Source organism: Hemiscyllium ocellatum, chromosome 8 (genome assembly GCF_020745735.1).
Source record: "Hemiscyllium ocellatum isolate sHemOce1 chromosome 8, sHemOce1.pat.X.cur, whole genome shotgun sequence".
Taxonomy (NCBI): Eukaryota; Metazoa; Chordata; class Chondrichthyes; order Orectolobiformes; family Hemiscylliidae; genus Hemiscyllium; species Hemiscyllium ocellatum.
In genome coordinates, this window is record NC_083408.1 from 29,816,132 (window position 1) to 29,837,114 (window position 20,983).

At 42.1% G+C, this 20,983-nt stretch overlaps 1 protein-coding gene across 2 annotated transcripts in view; it reads left to right on the top strand.

Annotated features, from left to right (window-relative positions):
* The window catches only part of dnajc17 (DnaJ (Hsp40) homolog, subfamily C, member 17), a 160,281-nt gene that overhangs the window by 81,097 nt on the left and 58,201 nt on the right, over nt 1-20,983 (top strand). For both annotated transcript variants that reach the window (XM_060828756.1, XM_060828755.1), the window contains exons 7-10: nt 2,141-2,190; nt 3,009-3,086; nt 6,122-6,202; nt 13,472-13,606. In XM_060828756.1, coding sequence (XP_060684739.1) covers nt 2,141-2,190; nt 3,009-3,086; nt 6,122-6,202; nt 13,472-13,606 — 344 coding nt within the window. The remainder of the gene's footprint in view (nt 1-2,140; nt 2,191-3,008; nt 3,087-6,121; nt 6,203-13,471; nt 13,607-20,983) is intronic.

Here is a 20,983-nt window from a genome sequence, read left to right on the forward strand (position 1 = left end):
CTCCAAAATCTTGACTGAACATGTAGAGCCTGACTTCTTATCTTGTAGTCTATATTTATAAAATATTGTGCACATTGCAAACTCCACGAATCCATGCATGTAGCCTGGGACAGATTGTATTGGTGTAGGTATACTGTTTGTGCTACAACATGTTCTCAGTGTGAGCACGAATAGATTTTCCTTGAATTTTCACAACACAGGTAAGTTCGCATTTTTAAAATAGAACAAGTTGTTAAAGCTTTTTCTTTGTTACTGGTCATCCGATCTATCTTCCCTATGTGATACTCGGTAAAAAGCCCAAGAGATAACATTGAGCCGCCATGTGAATTTCAAGCTTAGCCGCAATTAAAGCGTTGTGTTCAGTTTTGGGAACCATGCTTTGGGGAAAAACCCAAGCGTGGAGACCTGTTCTGAGAAAAAGTTCAAGGCATCAAAATAATATGATAGATAAGAAGTGTAGGAACACCAGCACCTGCAAGCCGCACACTATCCTGATTTGGAATATATTGCTGTTCCTTTGCAATCATTGGGTCAGAATCCTGGAACTCCCTCCCTAACAACTGCGACACTTGAAAAGAATCCTACAAGGTAGACATTATCTCTCAAATCAATAATTTATACCTTACAAAATGAATTCTGCCAGCACAAGTTTTTCTTTAAGGCTATTGTTAAAAGTCGCACAACACCAAGGTTTATTTGGAAGCACTAGCTTTCGGAGCGCTGTTCCTTCATTAGGTAGCTGAGAAGCAGAATCATAAAACACGGAGTTTATAGCAAAAGATTACAGTGTCATGCAACTGAAACGATATATTGAACAAACCTAGATTGCTGTTAAATCCACTTTAAGCCTATCAACAATCTTGCCAATTTGTATCAGTTCAGCTCTTGCTAACTGCACTCTGATGAGATCAAGACAACTGTGCAATCCATGCACTGACAGTATACGTGAGAATGCTGTTCCCTATCCATCTCTGTACCTGTCTGAGTGAAGGCTCACAGAGGGCAAAAGGATGTTGGGATCAGGTCTGATGTCCCTTGTTGTGGATCAATGTATGTCCATCTACCATCCCCTTTGCCTGGGAAATTTTGAGGATTATAAATACATCGTGCTATCAAGAGAAAATCAAGTCACAAACCTGTTGAGCAATTTTAATTCTCATCTTTGATAACAAGATTAAAACATTATGTTTTCATAATAAAATGGACACCAGTTGGGTCCAGTTGCCTTATCATTCATGTGAGAGTGAGCTACATTGGAGAGTGAGCTACTCGATGATGGCGAGGTTGAAGGGGCTTTGGGATCATTTGGACATATATTGGAGCCCATCCGAAGCCAGCCTGGGGCAGATAATAGGATGTGGGGACAATACAAGGAAAAAGCCTGGATTTTCCAATGGGGAGAGATTTGTAGCACCATTATGGATTTCAGTTACACATTGGGAAATCCTGATGGAATTGACTCAGAGGGAATACTCTGGGAAATTGTAAATTCCAATTGACAGTTAACCTGCATCTAGAACCTTCTGACAATGTATCTTAAAGTCAGAGATTTCAGAAAGTCCTGATTCACTTGAGCTTAATAGTTACTTGAGCTAAATGTTAGTGGAATCAATACCTACCCTAACTCCCACCTAATGATGAATCTGACCTCCTGGCTTACCACTGACACCACGTTTCCCCCCAATTCGAATCAGAGATCACTGAGCAGGGAAGGCCACTGGGGAAGTGGGAGGTTGCTTGTAAGGTGTTGGGGAGGACAGCAGAAGGGGCGCAGAGCCAAGAGAAGACCTGGAGCAAAGGTCAGTGGATCATAGAGGAGTGGGGACTTCAGTGAGAAATTAAGCTGTGTGTGAGGCTTTGCTCTGTGCAGGGTAGAGGAATGGTGTGGCTGTGAGTTTGATCAGTGCTGGGGCTCACAGATTTACATGTGACACCATTATGTAAGGATCTGAAAATTCAGATATTTATAAATCTCTCATGAAGGGTATTAAAAGAGTTGGCTTCCTTCTGTTTCTCTGTCCTCATTCAGAATTGGTCACTGTTTGCAGTAAGCTGTCACTGTGCAGCAATCAGGCAATGCTGGCACACCGTCTTACTTTTTCCGAGTGGATTTTATATTTTTCATTTTGATGTTCCGTAGGATCTGATGTCCGAACTGATTCCATAAACAACTCAACCCCTAAACTGAAAGTAAGTAGTTCTAATGAGCTGGCTGTTAGCATGATTTGTGTTAATGTCTACAAAATGCAACTTGTACTGTGGGTGTCTCTGTTGGGATGTATGGAGAGTTAATGCAGGCAATTGGGAATCCAAGCAGATGACCTGAGAAATGTCCTAATTTTCATATTTAACTGGCAGTTGCTTTCCCTTGATGCAGCGGGTCTAAATTTTAATTTCATCCCCTTTTAATTCTGCACTGGCGATACAATCACTTATTGAGACGAGATTCCAAGGGCATCAGCCTCCAGTACCTCAATTCCTAATTTTTCTTGCACTGAGTGATCATTTATATCAGAGCTAATCTTGGACCTGTCACTCTCCAGGGTCGGGCTATCTGTGATAGACATGAAGATGCTTGGCTGATTTGAAAAAAACTATCTCACTCATTGAGGCCAATAGCAGTGTTTCAACTTGTCTGTGGGACAGCTGGATTTTCACACTGTGGGATCAGCTTTGTTCATTTGAGTAAATTTCAGTGATGGTGCAATTGGATGATTGTCCTTCTGGGGTACTTGGCTCCTCATTATGTACAAAAGAAGATAACTTGAAGGTTGTCTGGATTGATGTACCAAAGATAACTTGCTTATCAATTACTTTGAGTATAGCATTGTAACAACGGAGCATTGCTGATCTTAGCCAGGAGTAGTCGATGGAGTATCGAATGCAGGCAGATGCTGCCTGTTAGATTGTGGTGAAGATTTAGAGTCAGTTATTGTACAGAATGAAAGGATTGTGGTGGGTAGCATTAAAGGGTTACTACGTTGATCTCTTCCCTTTCTCTTTCTTAGCTGAAATGGAAGTGTAAGAAAGATGACGAATCAAATGGTGGCTACTCTCATGAATACCTCCTCTCCATCTTGAAGAAGGTAAGTTGTTCTCAAGAATTTTCCAATCAAGAGGTCTTGAGACGCAACCAGATTTGAAAACTCTGAACTGCCACCCCCCACAGCCTGCATCCTGTATTTCCCCATTGCCACCTCCAAGGGTAGGCTCCAGTCTGTCAGTTCAGATAGTAGCCTTTTGTACTGATGAAGAAGTGAACAGCCAGCTTAAAGCAATTTAGCTCTCTCTTCAGGTTTTTAAGTTCATGCTATTCATCTACAGTTAATTATCTATGTAAGCCATTTTGCCAATTTGATGTCACTTACATTCCGTTATATTTCAGTCAAGCCAACTGTATCAGCCTATCTTTTTATTCCTTTCTTCCTCACACTTAGTTATTTTCCCCTTTAAACTCTGGAAAGATGTTTGTGAGCCAGTTTTGTTTTCAGGATAATCCGACCATTTCTCCTGATGCTTCACCCACAAATGTTTGCTTTTGTTGCATTAAATGTTACAGCTTGTCTTGGTAGGATTTGACTGCTAAACCTCTGGGTTGGTAACCCACCAATCGAACTGTTATACAGTCAAATGGTAACCGTGACAGAGAACTGGTTCATGTTGAATGTTTAGAGTCGAGGGGGTAGAAATCCAGATCTTTAACCCCAGCCTGAAACGTTGCAAGCAGTCATTGCTTTCAGTTACAGTCCTCAAACTCACCGCAGTCAGAGAAGATTTTTTTCCTTTTTTTCTTTCAAGCAAGCACTAGGGAACTCTGGTCAAACTAAATTTGAGGCTGTTGTTGAAAGTAGAGTTGGCATTCACCGCTTTGAGTTATGCAGTCTTTAATTGACTTGACTGTGCAATTATCGGTGGTGCCTCCACAGTTATGACAGCAATGCAAGAAGGGACAAAGTAATAAGTATGGAGAAGTGTAAATTAGTACTTGTTAAAATACTCAAATGCATGGCTTCATGCTAACCTCCATTTGGAAGCTAAATAAAAGCAGCAGCCCTCAATGTGGAGATTGAAAATTTTCCTTCCAAGATATCTGAACTGCAGATTTAAGCAGCTTTGAGAAATTGGTGTAGTGGGAACAAGAGTATGAAATGAAGTAAGTAAGATGTAAATAATTGTTAGCTTAAATTGAAATAACTAGATACATAAGATTGAATTTTTTAGAAATGCAGACCAGTCAGTTCATTTGTAAGTTGAAGAATTAGCCTTTATCAAATTAGTTGTTATCATGTCATCATGGGGCTCAGTAAAATTTATATCCTGTCACAAACTGTAGAATGGCATGTGTGTTGGAGTCGGTAAAGAACCTATTATCCACGAGGGATAGTGGGTATTTTCATAATAGTTTGGGATTGGCAGTGTGATGTATTTTTAAAATATTCTAAAAGGTTGATCCTACTGCTGAACCCCTTTGCAAGCCATTCTGCAAGAAAATCACACAATTTCATTTTATTTGAAAGCTATACACCTCTTGTAAGCACTTTCATTTTGGTAACTCTCCAAGTGCGAACTTTCCAAGCACTGAATTTTTGAAGTCTGTTTTCATATCTTGGCCTGATCTTTAAGCACCACCACCCCCACCCCATCCAGTTTTGAACTTCCTGAAATGTTCCCACTCTAATTAAGAAGCTGGGTCCCAACAGACCTCCCAGCGTTCATGGCCATATGGTTTGTAAAGGAGGCTTTCTTTGTTCAATACTGGGTAAATACACTACATGCTGTTATGCTGGGGTCAGTGACTACAAGCTCAAAGGAAGGGTAGGAATCTGACACCTTCCCACATCTACTTGTAGAACATGTCTCCATATGGACATTGGATGAGCATTATATCAGGCTCAGACATGACCCATCTCTAATTATATGGTTTGCTGAGCCTTGTGTTGACACAAAAGGGGATTGAATACCATAGGACACTGTCCCAGAGAAATGTAGTGGAAAGAGAGAGTAAAGAAGAAAGTCAAACAAATGTTGCAGTCTCTTGTTGATTCCCAGGGTTTCTAGTTCCTGTGTTTGAAGGGCAGTGTTAGCCATCCATTGCATAAATTATGTGTTATACTGAACATCAAAAATATCATGTCTGCGTCAGCAGCACAAAAAGGTACTGAGATCTGATGAACTAATGGGCACCTGCAAAAATTGTAATGGGTAACAAAAAGATCCTGTACACTGCAATTTCAATGTAATGCTACAGTCAATTACTTTCCAGAAATAAAAGGTCATATATAATGCCCATCAGCCACTGCAGGATGGCCAAAGTGCTGCCACCTATTGAACTAAAGATGCTGAACCTCCCAATTTTTCCATACCTATGGTTATCAGTTTCCAGATACTAGAGAATTTAAAAAAAACTTCTCCTGCATTTCATTTGAGGCATAACTTGCAGGCACGCATTGATGTTAACAAGATATGGCTGTGTTCTCAGGTCAAGAATTCTATGGGGAGGGATAATGAGCAGGAGGTTAGTAACTGGAGAGCACAAAAACTAATAAATCAAATGAAGGAATTCACCACGGTCCCCCTCCATGCTAGAAATTTGCCTTCCCATTCTGTCCTACACTGTCCACAGTTGGACACCATTTTGACACTAACAATTTCCTGTGAAGGCAACAAGTACAGTGCTGATTGTAGTCTCATGGAAAGAATAAGATAACATCTGAAGTTCTATATTTGTTTTTGTTTTTGAAATACTTTTCTTCTCTTTTTACATGATTCTTTCTTCCCTATCTTGTCCCCTCTCCCTTTCAGTGAGTGCAAAGACAGTTATGAAAGCACTGCAAGAAGGGACAAAGTAATAAGTATTGTAAAATGTAAATTAGTGATGACTTAAAACATTAACAATTAATATAAACAATAACCTGTTATACTCTCAGGCATTTGTTGTTTCAAATACATGTTCTGTTTAACTGTTTGCCGATATGTTTTTTGCCTTTGGCTTGAAGTTATATTTTATGGACATAACTAAATGTTGAGTGCTGTTTATCAAATGCGTTAAAGTCCAAAACTGGCAGAGGGTGGTGTTTTGAGCTGGTGTCAGATACTAATCAAGGGATATTTCTTCCTACAGTACGGTGAGGTTTTGAACCTGCTCATATCTAGTAAAAAGAAAGGCTCCGCTATTGTGGAATTCTCCTCAACCAAGACTGCTGTGAGTATTGTGTCTCTACTTTTCCAAAGTGGATATAACCTTCTCATCCTCAACACCTATCAGTTGCCTTGGTCAGTAAGTTATCTGTGCCACACAGGCCTGAAGATAGAGTCATAGAGATGTACAGCACGGAAACAGTCTAACCCGTCCATGCTGACCAGATATCCCAACCCAATCTAGTCCCATCTGCCAGCACCCGGCCCATATCCCTCTAAACCCTTCCTATTCATGTACCTATCCAGATGCCTTTTAAATGTTGGCAATTGTACCGGCATCCACCACTTCTTCTGGCAGCGCATTTCGTACACGCACCATTCTCTGCATGGAAAGGTTCCCCCTTAGGTCTCTTTTATATCTTTCCCCTCTCACCCTTAAACCTGTGCCCTCTAGTTCTGGACTGCCCCACCCCAGGGAAAAGACTTTGTCTATTTATCCTATCCATATCCCTTTGTGGGCGGCACGGTGGCACAGTGGTTAGCACTGCTGCCTCACAGCACCTGAGACCCGGGTTCAATTCCCGACTCAGGCGACTGACTGTGTGGAGTTTGCACGTTCTCCCCGTGTCTGCGTGGGTTTCCTCCGGGTGCTCCGGTTTTCTCCCACAGTCCAAAGATGTGCAGGTCAGGTGAATTGGCCATGCTAAATTGCCCGTAGTGTTAGGTAAGGGGTAAATGTAGGGGTATGGGTGGGTTGCGCTTCGGCAGGTCGGTGTGGACTTGTTGGGCCGAAGGGCCTGTTTCCACACTGTAAGTAATCTAATCTAATCTAATGATTTTATAAACCTCTATAAGGTCACCCCTCAGTCTCCGACGCTCTAGGGAAAACAGCCCCAGCCTATTCAACTTCTTCCTATAGTTCAAATCCTCCAACCCTGGCGACATCCTTGTAAATCTTTTTCTGAACTCTTTCAAGTTTCACAAAACCCTTCTGATAGGAAGGAGACCACAATTGGACGCAACGTTCCAACAGTGGCCTAATCGATGTCCTGGCTGAACAACAGACTTTTGCTAAGACAGTTTATCTCAGCCAGAGTACATAAGAACATAAAAAAATAGGATCAGGAGTAGGCCATCTGGCCCTTTCAGCCCACTCTGCCATTCAATAAGATCATGGCTGATCTTTTCGTTATCTCAGCTCCACTTACCTGCCCTCTCACCATAACCCTTAACTTTTTGAACAGTAAAGGAATTATCTATCTACCTTAGCTTTAAGATCATTCAATGAGGAACCTCAACACCTTCACTTGGCAGGGAATTCCACAGATTCAGAACCCTGTGGGTGAAGAAGTTCCTTCTCAATTCCGTCCTAAATCTACTCCGCCTAATTTTGAGGCGATGCCCTCTTGTTCTAGTTTTATCTGCCAGTGGAAACATCTTCTCTACTTCTATCTTATCTATTCCCTTCATAATTTTATAGGTTTCTGTATGATCTCCTCTCATTCTCCTAAATTCCAATGAATGTAATCCCAGTCTACGCAGTCTCTTCTCATAAACCAACCCCCTCAACTCTGGAATCAACCTAGTGAACCTCCTCTACACTCCCTGTCGTGTCAGTGTATCCTTTCACAAGGAAGGAGACTAAAACTGCACGTAGTACTCCAGGTGTGGCCTCACCAGCACCCAGTACAGCTGCAGCATAATGTCTCTGCTTTTAAACTCAATCCCTTTAGCAATGAAGGACAAAATTCCATTTGCCGCCTTAATTGCCTGTTGTACTGCAGACCAACCTTTTGTGATTCATGCAGAGGTCCCTCTGCACAGCAATATGCTGTAAATTTTTACCATTCAAATAATTGTCCTTTTTACTGTTACTCCTACCAAAATGAATGAGTGTACATTTATTACCATTGTATTCCATCTGCCAGACCTTTGCCCACTCACTTAAATGATCTCTGTCTGTCTGCAAAGTTTCACAGTCCTCTGCACACGTTGCTCTACCACTACGCTTAGTGCCATCCGCAAACTTTGACATACTGCACGTTGTCCCAAAGATCAAATCACCTTTGTAAATTGTGAATTATTGTGGTCCCAACACTGATCCCTGAGGCACACCAGTAATCACTAATCACCAATCAGAAAAGCACTCATTTATCCTCATGGTTTTCTTCCTGTTAGTTAACCAATCCTCGGTCCATGCTGATTATATTATCTATAATACCACGCATCTTTATCTTATGCAGTAGCCCTTTGTGCAGCACCTTGTCAAATGCCTTTGGAAATCTAGATACACCACATCTTCGGGGTCCCTGTTGTTCACTATGCTCATAATGTCTTCATAAAGTTCCTGTAAATTAGTTGAGTGTGACCTACCTTTCATAAACCCATGCTGCGTTTATTCAATGGACAAGTTCTATCTCGATGTCTTGCTATTTCTACCTAGATAATAGATTCAAGCATTTTGCCTACCCCAAAAGTGAAACTAACCGGTCTATAATTCTCATCTTTTGTCTACCTCCTTTTTTTAGACAGTGGCATCACATTTGTTGTTTTCCAATCTGCTGGAACTGCCCCAGAGTCCAGGGACTTCTGAAAAAATTCCACAAGTGCATTCGCTGTGTCTCCTGGCATCTCGTTCAGTATCCTGGGATGTATTCATTAGGGTCAGGAGATTTCAGGCTCCATTAGCTTGCCCAATGATTGTTTCCAGGTCCGCAGATTCACAGCCCTCTGGGTGAAGAAGTTCCTTGTCAATTCAGTCCTAAATATACTCCCCCTAATTTTGAGGGGGGGAGGGGAGCTCCTTGTCAATTACTGTTCTCCACATTGAAGACCGACACACAATACCTGTTCATATCCCGTTACTAAATCCCCCTTCTCATCCTGAAAAAGACCAATATTTACCTTAGCCACTCTTTTTCATTTTATGTATTTATAGAAATCTCTGCTATCTGTCTTTATATTCTGAGCTAGTTTACTCTCATAATCTGTTTTACTTTTCCAAACCTCAAAAATGAAACAAAGAATTCTGGATGCTTGAAATCTGAAACAAAACAAATTGCTGGAAAAACCCAGCAGGTCAGGGCAGCGTCCGTGGAGAGAAAGCAGAGTTAGCTGTGCAAGTCTAGTGACCCTTCTTCAGAACTCAGAATGCTGTGAAGATGCATCACTGGACTTGTAACATTGACTCTGCTTTGTCTCCACAGATACTGCCAGACCTGCTGTACCTTTTCAGACTTTCGTATCTAATTAATGAATGCTGGTGAAAGCTGTGTATTAAGTGTATTAAACATGTAAGACTGAGCTTGTCTGGGCCTCATAGTGCAAACTGTCAGGTTTGAAAGTTTGCATGATCCCTACAGGCTATCGTCTGGAAACCCCTTTACTATATTAAGAGCATAAGATATAGGAGTGGAAGTAAGGCCATTCGGCCCATCGAGCTCCACCATTCAATCATGGCTGATGGACATTTCAACTCCACTTACCCGCATTCTCCCCGTAGCCCTTAATTCTTCGAGACATCAAAAATATTGAATGGTGAGGAGATGCTCTCGGCTGCCATCTCTTCATTTTTGTTATCTAAATACAGTGACTTTTGCTGAGCTACAGTCCAAAGTAATCTTTTTGCAGCCAATCCCAGTGACACCTTTTATATGTGTCTTAAAACAGCAAGTGCGGTTATGTACCAGAAGATCGATGGTTTTGAACAGATTCCACATCCCCACTTCTGGTGCAAGCTTTGTTTCAGCTAGCATCACTTTATAAAACACCCACTGCACTGATTACTAACTCCCCATGTTTATACAATCAATTCACACCCAAGTAACCCCTATTTAAAGTATCCATTACCTGCTCCTTGTACTACTAGGTCTCAGGTATCATTCCAGGCCATATGAGATGACCACAAATGCTGATTGACCATGGGTGACATTGCAACCTATTTCACTTGACTGTCAGTTTGAAGCACTAACATGGCAGATCAGATTGATTAGCACAAACTAAATCCTGATTTCTATATTGACTGTAAAAGTGACCTTGTTTTCTATTATTTTAAAACTTACTCGTGATAGCGGCACTATTTCGTTTTAAGATGATAAGATTGAAGAATGAAGCCTATTGCCAAATTATGTATTTGACCAGATAAAGCTAGTGAATATTTTGACCTCTGACAATACCCTCACCAATAGAACAAATACAAAACTGTAACAGAGAGGGGAGTCAGTTTAACAATTTAGATTACCTACAGTGTGGAAACAGGGCCTCTGGACCAACCAGTCCGCACCAACCCTCCGAAGAGTAACCCGCCCAGACCCATTTCCCTCTGAGTAATGCACCTAACACTATGGGCAATTTAGCATGGCCAATTCACCTGACTTGCACATCTTTGGACTATGGGAGGAAACCAGAGCACCCGGAGGAAACCCACACAGACACAGGGAGAATGTGCAAACACAGACAGTCGCCCGAGACTGGAATTGAAGCTGGGACCCTGGTGCTGTGAGGTAGCAGTGCTAATCATTGAGCCACCATGCTGCCCCTAATTAAAACTCAGCCCAGTTTCCAGGCGTAAGAGCAGAAGTAAGCCTGTTGAGTCTGCTCTGTCAACCTCTGAAAATCATAGAATCTCTATGGTGTGAAAACCTGCCATTTGGCCCATCGAGTCCACATGCACCCGCTGAAGAGCATCCCACCAAGACCTACCCTATTCCTGTAACCCTGCATTTCCCTTGGCCAGTCCACCTAACCTGCACGTCCTTGGGTGGAAACTGGAGCACCCAGATTGCTCATGCAGACACAGGGAGAACATGCAAACTCCACACAGGGAGTCGCTTGAGGGTGGAATTGGAACCCAGGTTCCTGGCGCTGTGAGTCAGCAATGCTAAACCCAATCCTGGCTGATCTGATCATCCTCAACTCTACTTTCCTTCCTTTTTCTATAACTTTGGATTCCCTTTCTGATTAAAATCTGTCTCTTTCAGCCTTGAGTATACCAAATGACCCAGCTTCACAGTCCTCTGTGGTAAAAAAAATCACAATCCTCAGAGTATAAGTTCGTCCTCATCTCTGTTTTAAATATGTGACACTAATCTGAGATTGTGTGCAGCAATGTCCTGAAAATGCCACTGCCTCACTGAGAAGTCCTCCCCTGATGGAGAACCAACCTCACTATCAAATCCACAGACAAGGGAGGTGCAGTAGTAGTTTGGTGCACTGACCTCTGAACCAGGTGCCAACTTGCAGACACCTCTTCCTACCTCTGCCTCGACGATGACCTCCCCTCCCATCACCAAACCATTATCTCCCAGACCATCCACAACCTCATCACCTCTGGCCATCTCCTATCCACAGTCTCCAAACTCATTGTCCGTGAACCCCTCAATGCCCGTTTCTACCTCCTACCAAAGATTCACAAACCTGTCGATTCATTGTCTCAGCCTGCTCTGCCCCACTGAACTCATCTCTGCCTACCTTGATACCGTCCTGTCCCCCTTAGTCTAGGAACTCCCCATCTACGTTAGGGTTACCACCCATGCCCTTCACCTCCTCCAAGGTTTTCATTTCCCCAGCCACCGAAACTGTATTGTCACCATGGACATCCAGTCCATGTACACATCTATCTGCCACGACGAAGGTCTCCAACCTTCCGTTTCATCCTCTCACGCCGTCCCAACCAGTACCTTTCACCGATAACCTCATCGACATGGCTGAACTGGTTCTCACCCTAAACAACTTCTCCTTCCAATCCTCCCAATTCCCCCAAACCAACAGGTTAGCCATGGGTACCCATAGGGGACACAGCTATGCCTGCTTCTTTGTTGGGTACTTGGAACAGTCCATCTTCTGCAGTTAGACTGACACCACCCCTCACCAGTTCCTCCTCTACATTGATGACTATATCAGCACCACCTCGTGCTCCCATGAGTTGGTTGAACAGTTCATCAACTTCACCAACACCTTCCACCCCGGCCTCAAATTCACCTGGACCATCTCGGACACCTTCCTCCCTTTCCTGGACCTCTCCATCTCTGGCGAACGACTAAACATCTCCAGCAGCTACCTGGATTACGCCACTTCCCACCCTACCTCCTGTAAAAATACCATCCCTTATTCCCAATTCCTCCGCCTCCGTCGCATCTGTTCCCAGGATGACCAATTCCACCTTACAAAATCCCAGATGGCCTCCTTCGTCCAAGTCTGCAATTTCCCCTCCCACGATGATGCCTTCCAGTGCATCACCTCCGCTTCCCACACCACCACCCTTGAATCCAAACCCTCCCAACACAAGAAGAACAGAACACCTCTGGTCCTCATCTTCCTCCCCATTAACCTCTGCATACGTCGCATCATCATCTGCCACCTACAAATGGATCCCACCACCATAGATATATTTCCCTCCCCATCCCTATCGCCATTCTAGGGAGACCATTCCCTCCACGACACTCTCGTAAGGTCAACACCCTCTGCCACACCACTCCCCTCACATCCATCCAAGGCCCATTCCACACCCAACAGAAATTTACTTGTACCTCCACCAATGTCATCCACTGTATCCGGGAGACCGAATGCCTACTTGCGGACCATTTCAGAGAACATCTCTAGGACACCTGCACCAACTGACCCCGGTGCCGTGTGGCTGAACACTTCAACACCCCTCCCACTTAGTTAAGGACAAGCAGATCCTGGGCCGCCTCCATAGCCAAACCGTTACCACCTAACACCTGGACGAAGAACGCCTCATATTCTGCCTTGGGACCCTGCAACTACACGAGATCAATGTGAATTTCAACAGTTTGCTCATTTCCCCTCTCCCCCACATTATCCCCATTCCAAGCCTCCAATTTGGCCTCTTGACCTGTCCATCACCTTTCCCATCTATCCGCTCCATCCTCCTCTCCGACCTATCTTCTCCCTCACCTTCATCTACCTATCGCATTCTCAACTACCATCACCCCAACCCACCCTTCTCTCATTTATCTTTCAGACCCCAGGCCCACAAACCTCTTTCTTGATGAAGGGCTTATGCCTGAAACGTCGATTCTCCTCCTCGGATGCTGCCTGACCTGCTGTGCTTTTCCAACACCACACTCACGACTCTGATCTCCAGCATCTACAGACCTCACTTTCTATTAGGAGAACCAAACATGTCTTGCTTGTCTATTCAATGCCACTATTGATTTGTGACACAGGTGGTAAATGGGAGGGTATTGGGGCCTACCTGAAACATAGATCTCTTGTGGGAAAATGATCAGTGATTTAAGTGCCCTCATTCAAGGTTTATATATCAGCTCCAAAAATTATCAATGTCAACTAATCCATGATTTATTTTGAACAGGAGCTTGCTTTTAAAAATGAGACTGGGTTAACAAGTAACCCACTGAAGATCTCCTGGTTGGAAGGATCACCCCCTCCAAATACAAGCAACCCGACATCATCATCGTTGGAGACAAGTTCATCTAATCTGTTCCAGGTAAGATAATGTCTAAAATAGTTCTTTTTTTGTGTGTGTGTGCACATGATCTGGATATCACTGTCTACCCCATCCCTAATTGACCTTGAGTAGATGATGGTGAGCTGTTGACTTGAAGTACTGCAGTCCTTGAGGTGTAGCTACAGATACAGTGCTGTTCGGAAGGGAATTCCAAGATTTTGACCCAGCGAAACTGAAGGAGTGGTGTATGACTTGGAGGGGTAATTGAGGTGATGGGATTCCCTTGCATCTATTGTCCTTGCCCTTCTAAGGGTAGAGGCCGACAGTGTGGAGGGGGATCATCAATGGAATCTTGCTGCATTGTCTGTTGTAAATGGTGCATGCTGTTGCCACTGTGTATCTGAAAAGGGAATGAATGTTGAAGGTGGTGGATGGAGGTATCAGTAAAGCAGGCTGTTTTGTCCTAGGCGATGTTGGAGCAACACCATCTAAGCTGATGGAGAGTATTATATTGCACTTACAGCTTGTAAATGGTGAACAGATTTTGAGAAGATAGGAGACCAAGTTACTAGCTGCAGAATTCCTAGCTTCTGACCACTTCTTATAGCCACAGTATTTATATGGCTGGTCCAGTTGATTTTTGGTCATTGGTAACCTCCAAGATATTGACTGTGTGGAATTCAGAAGTGGGAATACCATTGATATTCAAGATAAGATGGTTAAATTCTTTCTTGGTTGACACTGTTATTACCTGACACTTGACAGGCCAAGTCTGGATGTTATCTTGGTTGGTTCTGAACATTGGGCAATCATCAGTGAGCAACCCTCTTCTGACCTTATCATGGTGGGAGGTTCATTGATGAAGTAGCTGAAGGTGATTAGGCCTCACACTCTTGCGATTATGCCTTTTTGTATCTGCTGTATGACCTCAGACATTTGCAATGTCCCAGATCATTCAAGGTTTTGGGGAAATCTCTCCAACTCATTGCTTGCCATCAGATTATAGTGAATTAAGCAATGCAGACAGGCAGGCTATTCAGGTGGTCTAGTGAATGAAGACGTTAATGATGTACAATACTAATCTTCATGTTGAGAGAGTATAGGCTTGATAAATAAACCAATTCGCTGTTGTAGCAATAAAACTTCCACAACTTGTCTCCATGTCTGTGGTCTAAAGATGGGAAAAATAGACAATGGTTTCTCATCCTGATCACTTTCTGTTGTCCTTTGTTCGAAGGTGTGTGTATGTATTTGAGTGGGGATAATGATAAAACTAACTGTATGACTCTTACTAGTAGAACTGCCTAGCTTTGGACTCCGATGGAGAATGGCCGCGTAGGCAAAGTACTGAAGGCAAATTGGCAACATAGCATTATACCTTAACAACATCCATCGTCTGCAAGAGAGAAAATTGAAGGGCTGTTTTGAATAAGGCTGTGTAAAAATCTAAAGTGTCTGTAAGGCACACAGGCTTCTGCAGACTTCAGACAGTATGTTTCTACTATAAACATATAGAATATATTCAAGTTACTGGTACTGTTTCAAATGGAATCCTTGTAGAGAATTTAGACAGGACTCCTTGCTACCTGAAAATATCTGGAGAAAAATGCCATCAGGCTGGCTGTTGATAGGATTGCTGAGTCAGAAGATTATTGGTTCACGCAGCACTCCAAGCCATAAGCTCATAATCACAGCTGACAAGCTCAATAAGATATTACAGTTTCTTCTTTGGTCTTTCCTTCTTTGAAGAAGGACAGGGAGCTCTCTGTTTCTGTGTACAACTGTGTGTGTGTGTCAACATGTAGGCAAGCATGCTGGCTTTAGCTAATCTATATTATAAACATAGTGCATCCTAAATTGGCATGTGTTACCAGCAGTCTCTCCGTTCCCATCTGTGTGAATTTGAGATTTAGACTGACTGTAATTAACCTTGATGAAATCAGCCAGTATTAATTTCCAGCAGTGAAACGTTGCAGTCTGGAAGAGGCACAGACTACACTTTGTTTGCTTTCCACTTCATGAACCCTAGAAATTTACAACCATCTTATCACCCACATTTCTCCACCAAATGACATTTCAACTTTGACTAGCCTGTAAATGGTTTAGCCCACAACCTCGCATCGAACAGCTGCCTTAAAGGGAAAAGCAAGTCTCTTTATTCTGTCATGGGATGTGAATAATGCTGGTAAGGGGTAAGGTCCCTTCCAAAATTGCCATGGAATTGAGTGGCTTGCTGCTTCAGGTCAGTGGGCAGTTGAAAGTCAACCTCATTGCTGTAGGATTGGAGTTGCATTTGAGCCAGAATGGGTAAAGATAGCTGATTCCTTTCTCTAAAGAATATTTGTGAACCAGATGGATCTTTGCAACAATCCATAATGGGTTCATAGTCTCCATTACTGAGTTAGGCTTTGTATTCCAGATTTGTTGATTGAATTTAAATTCCACCATCTGGCATAATAGGATTCCACCCTGTCGCCAACAAATGCCCTGGTCCTTTTGATTCATACTTGCTCCTATTTTCCTGACTGTACATGAACAGTGCTAAAGAATATAGCTGGCTTTATAAAATAGGGATATACTACAGAGAGAATATTTTCAGAGAGAATGCAAAACAGATATTGATGAAATGCATTGAGCTAAGAGTATTCCCACTGGTTGATGAGCCCAGTTAACAACAATAATTTACAGATGGCACCAAAATTAGAAACGATTTTACGCAGAGATTTGTTAAGCGCAATAAAAATTAATTTGGTGGGTTTTATAACAAACAGACAATCTGCACTGTACACCAAAGTAGTGAAGGTTGAGACTTGATGGACCAATAGCCTCATTCTTTGTACTGTGATGTTATTTGGTTTTATGTACCAAGTACAGGTTGAGAATCATGGATACCATTTCTATAAATGGCTTTTTCAAAAATTTAACTTGCTGTGATTTGTACTTACTTGCAAAATCCAGGGTGTAAAATTAAGCATCATCCCTTATAAAACCAAGAATATTCTCAACAACTTTAGAAGTCTCACACTGTCTGCAGGTGAAGTAAGTTGATGTTCACTGATATGGATCATTAGTCAGTGATTGAATGTATAAACGTTCATTCAGTTAAACTAACTTTTTTGCACGTTATGTGACACTATCACTGTGCTAAATGAGAGAGAGTTTGATCAGATCTAGCAACTCAAGACTGGTAATCTGTGAGGTGCTTTGGGTCATCATCAACAGCACAGTGGCTCAGTGGTTAGCACTGCTACCTCACAGCGCCAGGGATCCAGGTTCAATTCCAGGCGTAGGTATCTGTCTGTGTGGAGTTTGCACATTCTCCCCATGTCTTTGTGGGTTTCCTCCGGGTGCTCTGGTTTCCTCCCACAGTCCAAAGATGTGCAGGTCAGGTGAATTGGCCATGCTAAATTGCCCATAGTATAGGTATATTAGTCAAAGGGAAATGGGTCTGGGTGGGTTGCTCTTCAGAGGGTCAGTGTGGACTTGTTGGGCTGAAGGGCCTGTTCCCACACTGTAGGGAATCTAATGTAATCTGATCTAATCTAATTGTGTTCCAAAACAATCTGTATCATCGTGGCTGGCATATCCCCCACTCAAACATTATCGTCAAGCAAGGCGATCAACCCTAGTTCAATGGAAAGTGCAGGAGGGCATGTCAGGAACTGCACAAAGCTTATCTAAAAAAAACAAGGTGTAAACCTTGTGAAACTGAAAAACATGGCCACTAGTATGCCAGACAACATTAGCAGCAAGTGATAGAGTTAAGCTCTACAACCAGCAGATCCCAAGTCGAACTCTGCAGACCTGCCATATCTAATTGTGAGTGTAGGTGGGGAATTAAAAACTCACCGGAGGTTCTAATATTCTGAATTGTGATTAAGTGTTTAAGTGCAGAATAAGGTGTTGCTGCTGGAAGCTTAATCTCTGGGATGCAGTTTGTTCTTAACATCAGAAATCCTTTAAAACAAATTGTTTGAGATAAAACTACTGAACATTTCCAGACTTAATACTTACACAATGCTAAGAAAAATGCAGCAACTGCCAGTGGTGAGCTCTCTTTTTCGGAGCAGCTAAATCTTCAGGAACTTTTAAATCATATCCATTTCAGACTATTGGCACAAAACGACATTTGAAATGAGACTTTACTTTGGAGTGATAAATTCAATAATATCTGAACACACCTGTCAGAAGCACCAGGCATGTCCATAGTGTGGTCCATGAATTAATGAAGCTTGTTTAGCTCCATTTTTTTAGTGTTCCAGTTGGTTAGTTTATTGTGCAATGATTGCTGGAAGTTATTGAGCAAAAGCCCTAATACAGCTGTTAGATAAAAGTCACAGTTTAAAAGTAAGTAAAGGTAAAATACTTCTAAAAGTGAAAGTCACTCAAGTAGATTAACATTGTAGGTATTTCACTCTCACTCATTCCCTCCCTCCCTCCAAAAAGCTGTCATTTTTCTTTTCAGGCATTGATACTTTGAAAGTGGCCCTCTGTCACCTGTGGTACTTACACTTTCATGTGTTCAATGCCTAATCTACATTCTCATGGTGAATCATCAGTGGAACCTTTTTTACTCCTGAACAAAATCACGTTAACAATGACTACATTGTGCATTGTCTGCTGTCCTCACTGAAGTAGAAGGCCAGTCTGAAATTCACAATTATGACTGAGCCTGGAACTATTTCAAAATATTGTTTCAAATTCTTTTAATTTCCAAGTTTTAGTTTTAAAAATTAGCTTTTAAACTGGTGTTTTAAAATTGCCAGATCATACTTAGACTGTTTTGGTGCACCAAATAATCTTACTCATCGGTTTGTTTGGTTGGATGAGGCTTGGATTAGAACACAACTAATTAAAATAAGGTTCAGTTCTCAAATAAGATGCCTCTGCAGTTTTCATTAAAGCATTCTCTCGGTATTCTAGTGAGTAACCCAGCCTGAGAACAGGGAAAGTAAAGAACGTTGTCCTTTTAAGTTATCTTGACAGCACTGATGGGTGGTACATCTTCCCTTCCTGTGCACCACCCTCAAATGTTTCCTTTCCTCTGTTCTTGTATGAGAAAAGGTTGCCCTGCGTTTCCTTGTTTTTTTTTTCAGAAATAAATTTGCTGTGTTCACCGTTTGGAGGAAGAATAAAAATAGTGTTTCTGGAAGACATTCAAAGCGCTCTTTCAAGTTTGAGTGCTGGCCCAGCTGGATCTGTAGCTTTCACACTGACAAATGCCTGATCTGCCTTTCATCAAGGCATGTCCAGGCCACCTGCAAAAGTGCTTCCTCTGCACTGCCTCAAGGAAGTGTAAAGGTTAAAGTCCTTGGGTACAAAAAGTCAGTTCTCCACTACTGGAGAAGGCACTTGATTAGGACAAGTGCCCCCTCTTCACTGTCTTTTCATCTTTTCAGTCACCTCCTCACTACCCTAAACTGGAATCTCATGCGAAAAGACAAAATCTTAAATCTTTGAGGGGTATTATTTTCCACATAACTAGATTCCTTGTGGCAAACCTTTCCATGTCAAATTAATGTCTCTTGAAAACTTCACAGTCAGCAAGTTGATGAGATATTCTTCCTGGACCTAGCTGGATTTGATTTCAAGCCAACAACATTGAGGCAATTCACTGCGCCATCCAGTTCCCATACACTAACATAAAACAGTTTGCAAAATCATTGGAGTACAATCTTATTTATCCAAAATGCTGTTTCCTCTGACAATTTCATGCCAAATACTGGTCAGGAATAAATTAGGAATCTATTCAATGGTAGTATTGCTCAAATGAAAAACACAATTGCTCAGAAAGACCTCATGTAAAAAGGTCTTGTGTGCAATATAAGTTGTAAGAAGTAGAAGCTGAAAATGTGTTGCTGGAAAAGCGCAGCAGGTCAGGCAGCCTCCAAGGAGCAAGAGAATCGACGTTACGGGTATGAGCCCTTCTTCAGGAATAGAAGTAGAAGGTCCAGTGTACAATATGTTAGGTCAGTCAGTGCCTACAGAACAACTTAGGTACTGATATCTGCCCTTATCTTTTAGTTATAGAGCGAGATATCAGTAAAGTTTCTATGATTGCTACCTGTTACGTCTCTAGTTGGGCTATGTGTTGCCAAGTGAGATTAACTCTATACCGATGAGTAGATAGTCAGTAAACAATGTGCTGACTCACACAAGAAGCAACTAGACGGTCAAATGGTTGAGTAAAACAAATTTTAGAATGAGCCAGCACATATACCACTCATCCTTAATTGCTGAGAGGGCAGCTCAATGCCAACCACATTACTGTGGGTCACATCTAGGCCAGATATGTAAGGATGATAGATTTCCTTCCCTGAAAGGCATGAACGAATCAGTTTGGATTTTTATGATAATTGACAGGCTAACTTTTTATTAGATTCAAATTTAATTATGGACCATGGTGGGACCATGAAATATAGGAACAGAATTAGGCCATTTGGCCCATCAAGTCTGCACCACCATTCAATCATGCTGGGATTTGAACCTATATGCCCAGAACATTAGCCAAAGGTTTTAGATTACTAATCCAGAAACATAGCCACCATGCTATTGCCTCAACCAATATACAGCTGCTTTCCAGATTTAAAAGTTGCTGTCTTGCTAGTATCCTCCAACACCGGTTTCAGAAATTACATTGAATAACATCATCTCATCACATCACAAGACATTCGAATGACCCACATAAGCAGAGCCTGGAAACCTGAGGAGACACTTCCTCAAGCTGTCACCAAAGTGGAAAGCATTGTTCATGCACTATCTAATGCAATTCACCAGTCTGCAAATGTATGGATAGGCGTGTGCAGAGGACATGTTTTGGATATGTTGCTTAGTCACGTTGTTGGAAGAATGTTCATTTGAACCAAAACTGGAAGAGCTTTCAATTCACTCAAAATCAGACCACCAGAGTTAAGAGAAAGTGAAAGGAAATGTACATTCAGACTAGTAAACCTCAGTAGGGCTGGCTTTGTTGCAGGAAGGAGCTAACAGGGGCTGTTGCTGCTACAGGTTCATGAGCATTTCATTCGCAGCAAACCTAGAGGCCAGCTATTGTAAACTGACTTTGAGAGAAAGATGGATGTTGTAAAAACAAGGGAGAAATGCAAAGCAACCCATGAACTAGATAGGAAGTAACAACAACAACTTCAGCTGGGCTTGCAGATTAAAATGTAATTGTTCCCTTGTGAGTTGCTCATTCATCCAGTGAAAAAAATAAATAAATCTGACCCATGAACTAATATTGATTTTGTACATTTTGGGTCTAGGTCTTTCAAGTCGATGAATTATGGGAATGTAACAGCTTCACAGTGGGAGTTGGAAATTCACATTTGAGCATGTTTTTCTTCCACAGATGTTCTCTGTTTGGGATATCTGATTATCTATTCAGCATCCCTTTTATTTTAGCAATGTATTCCT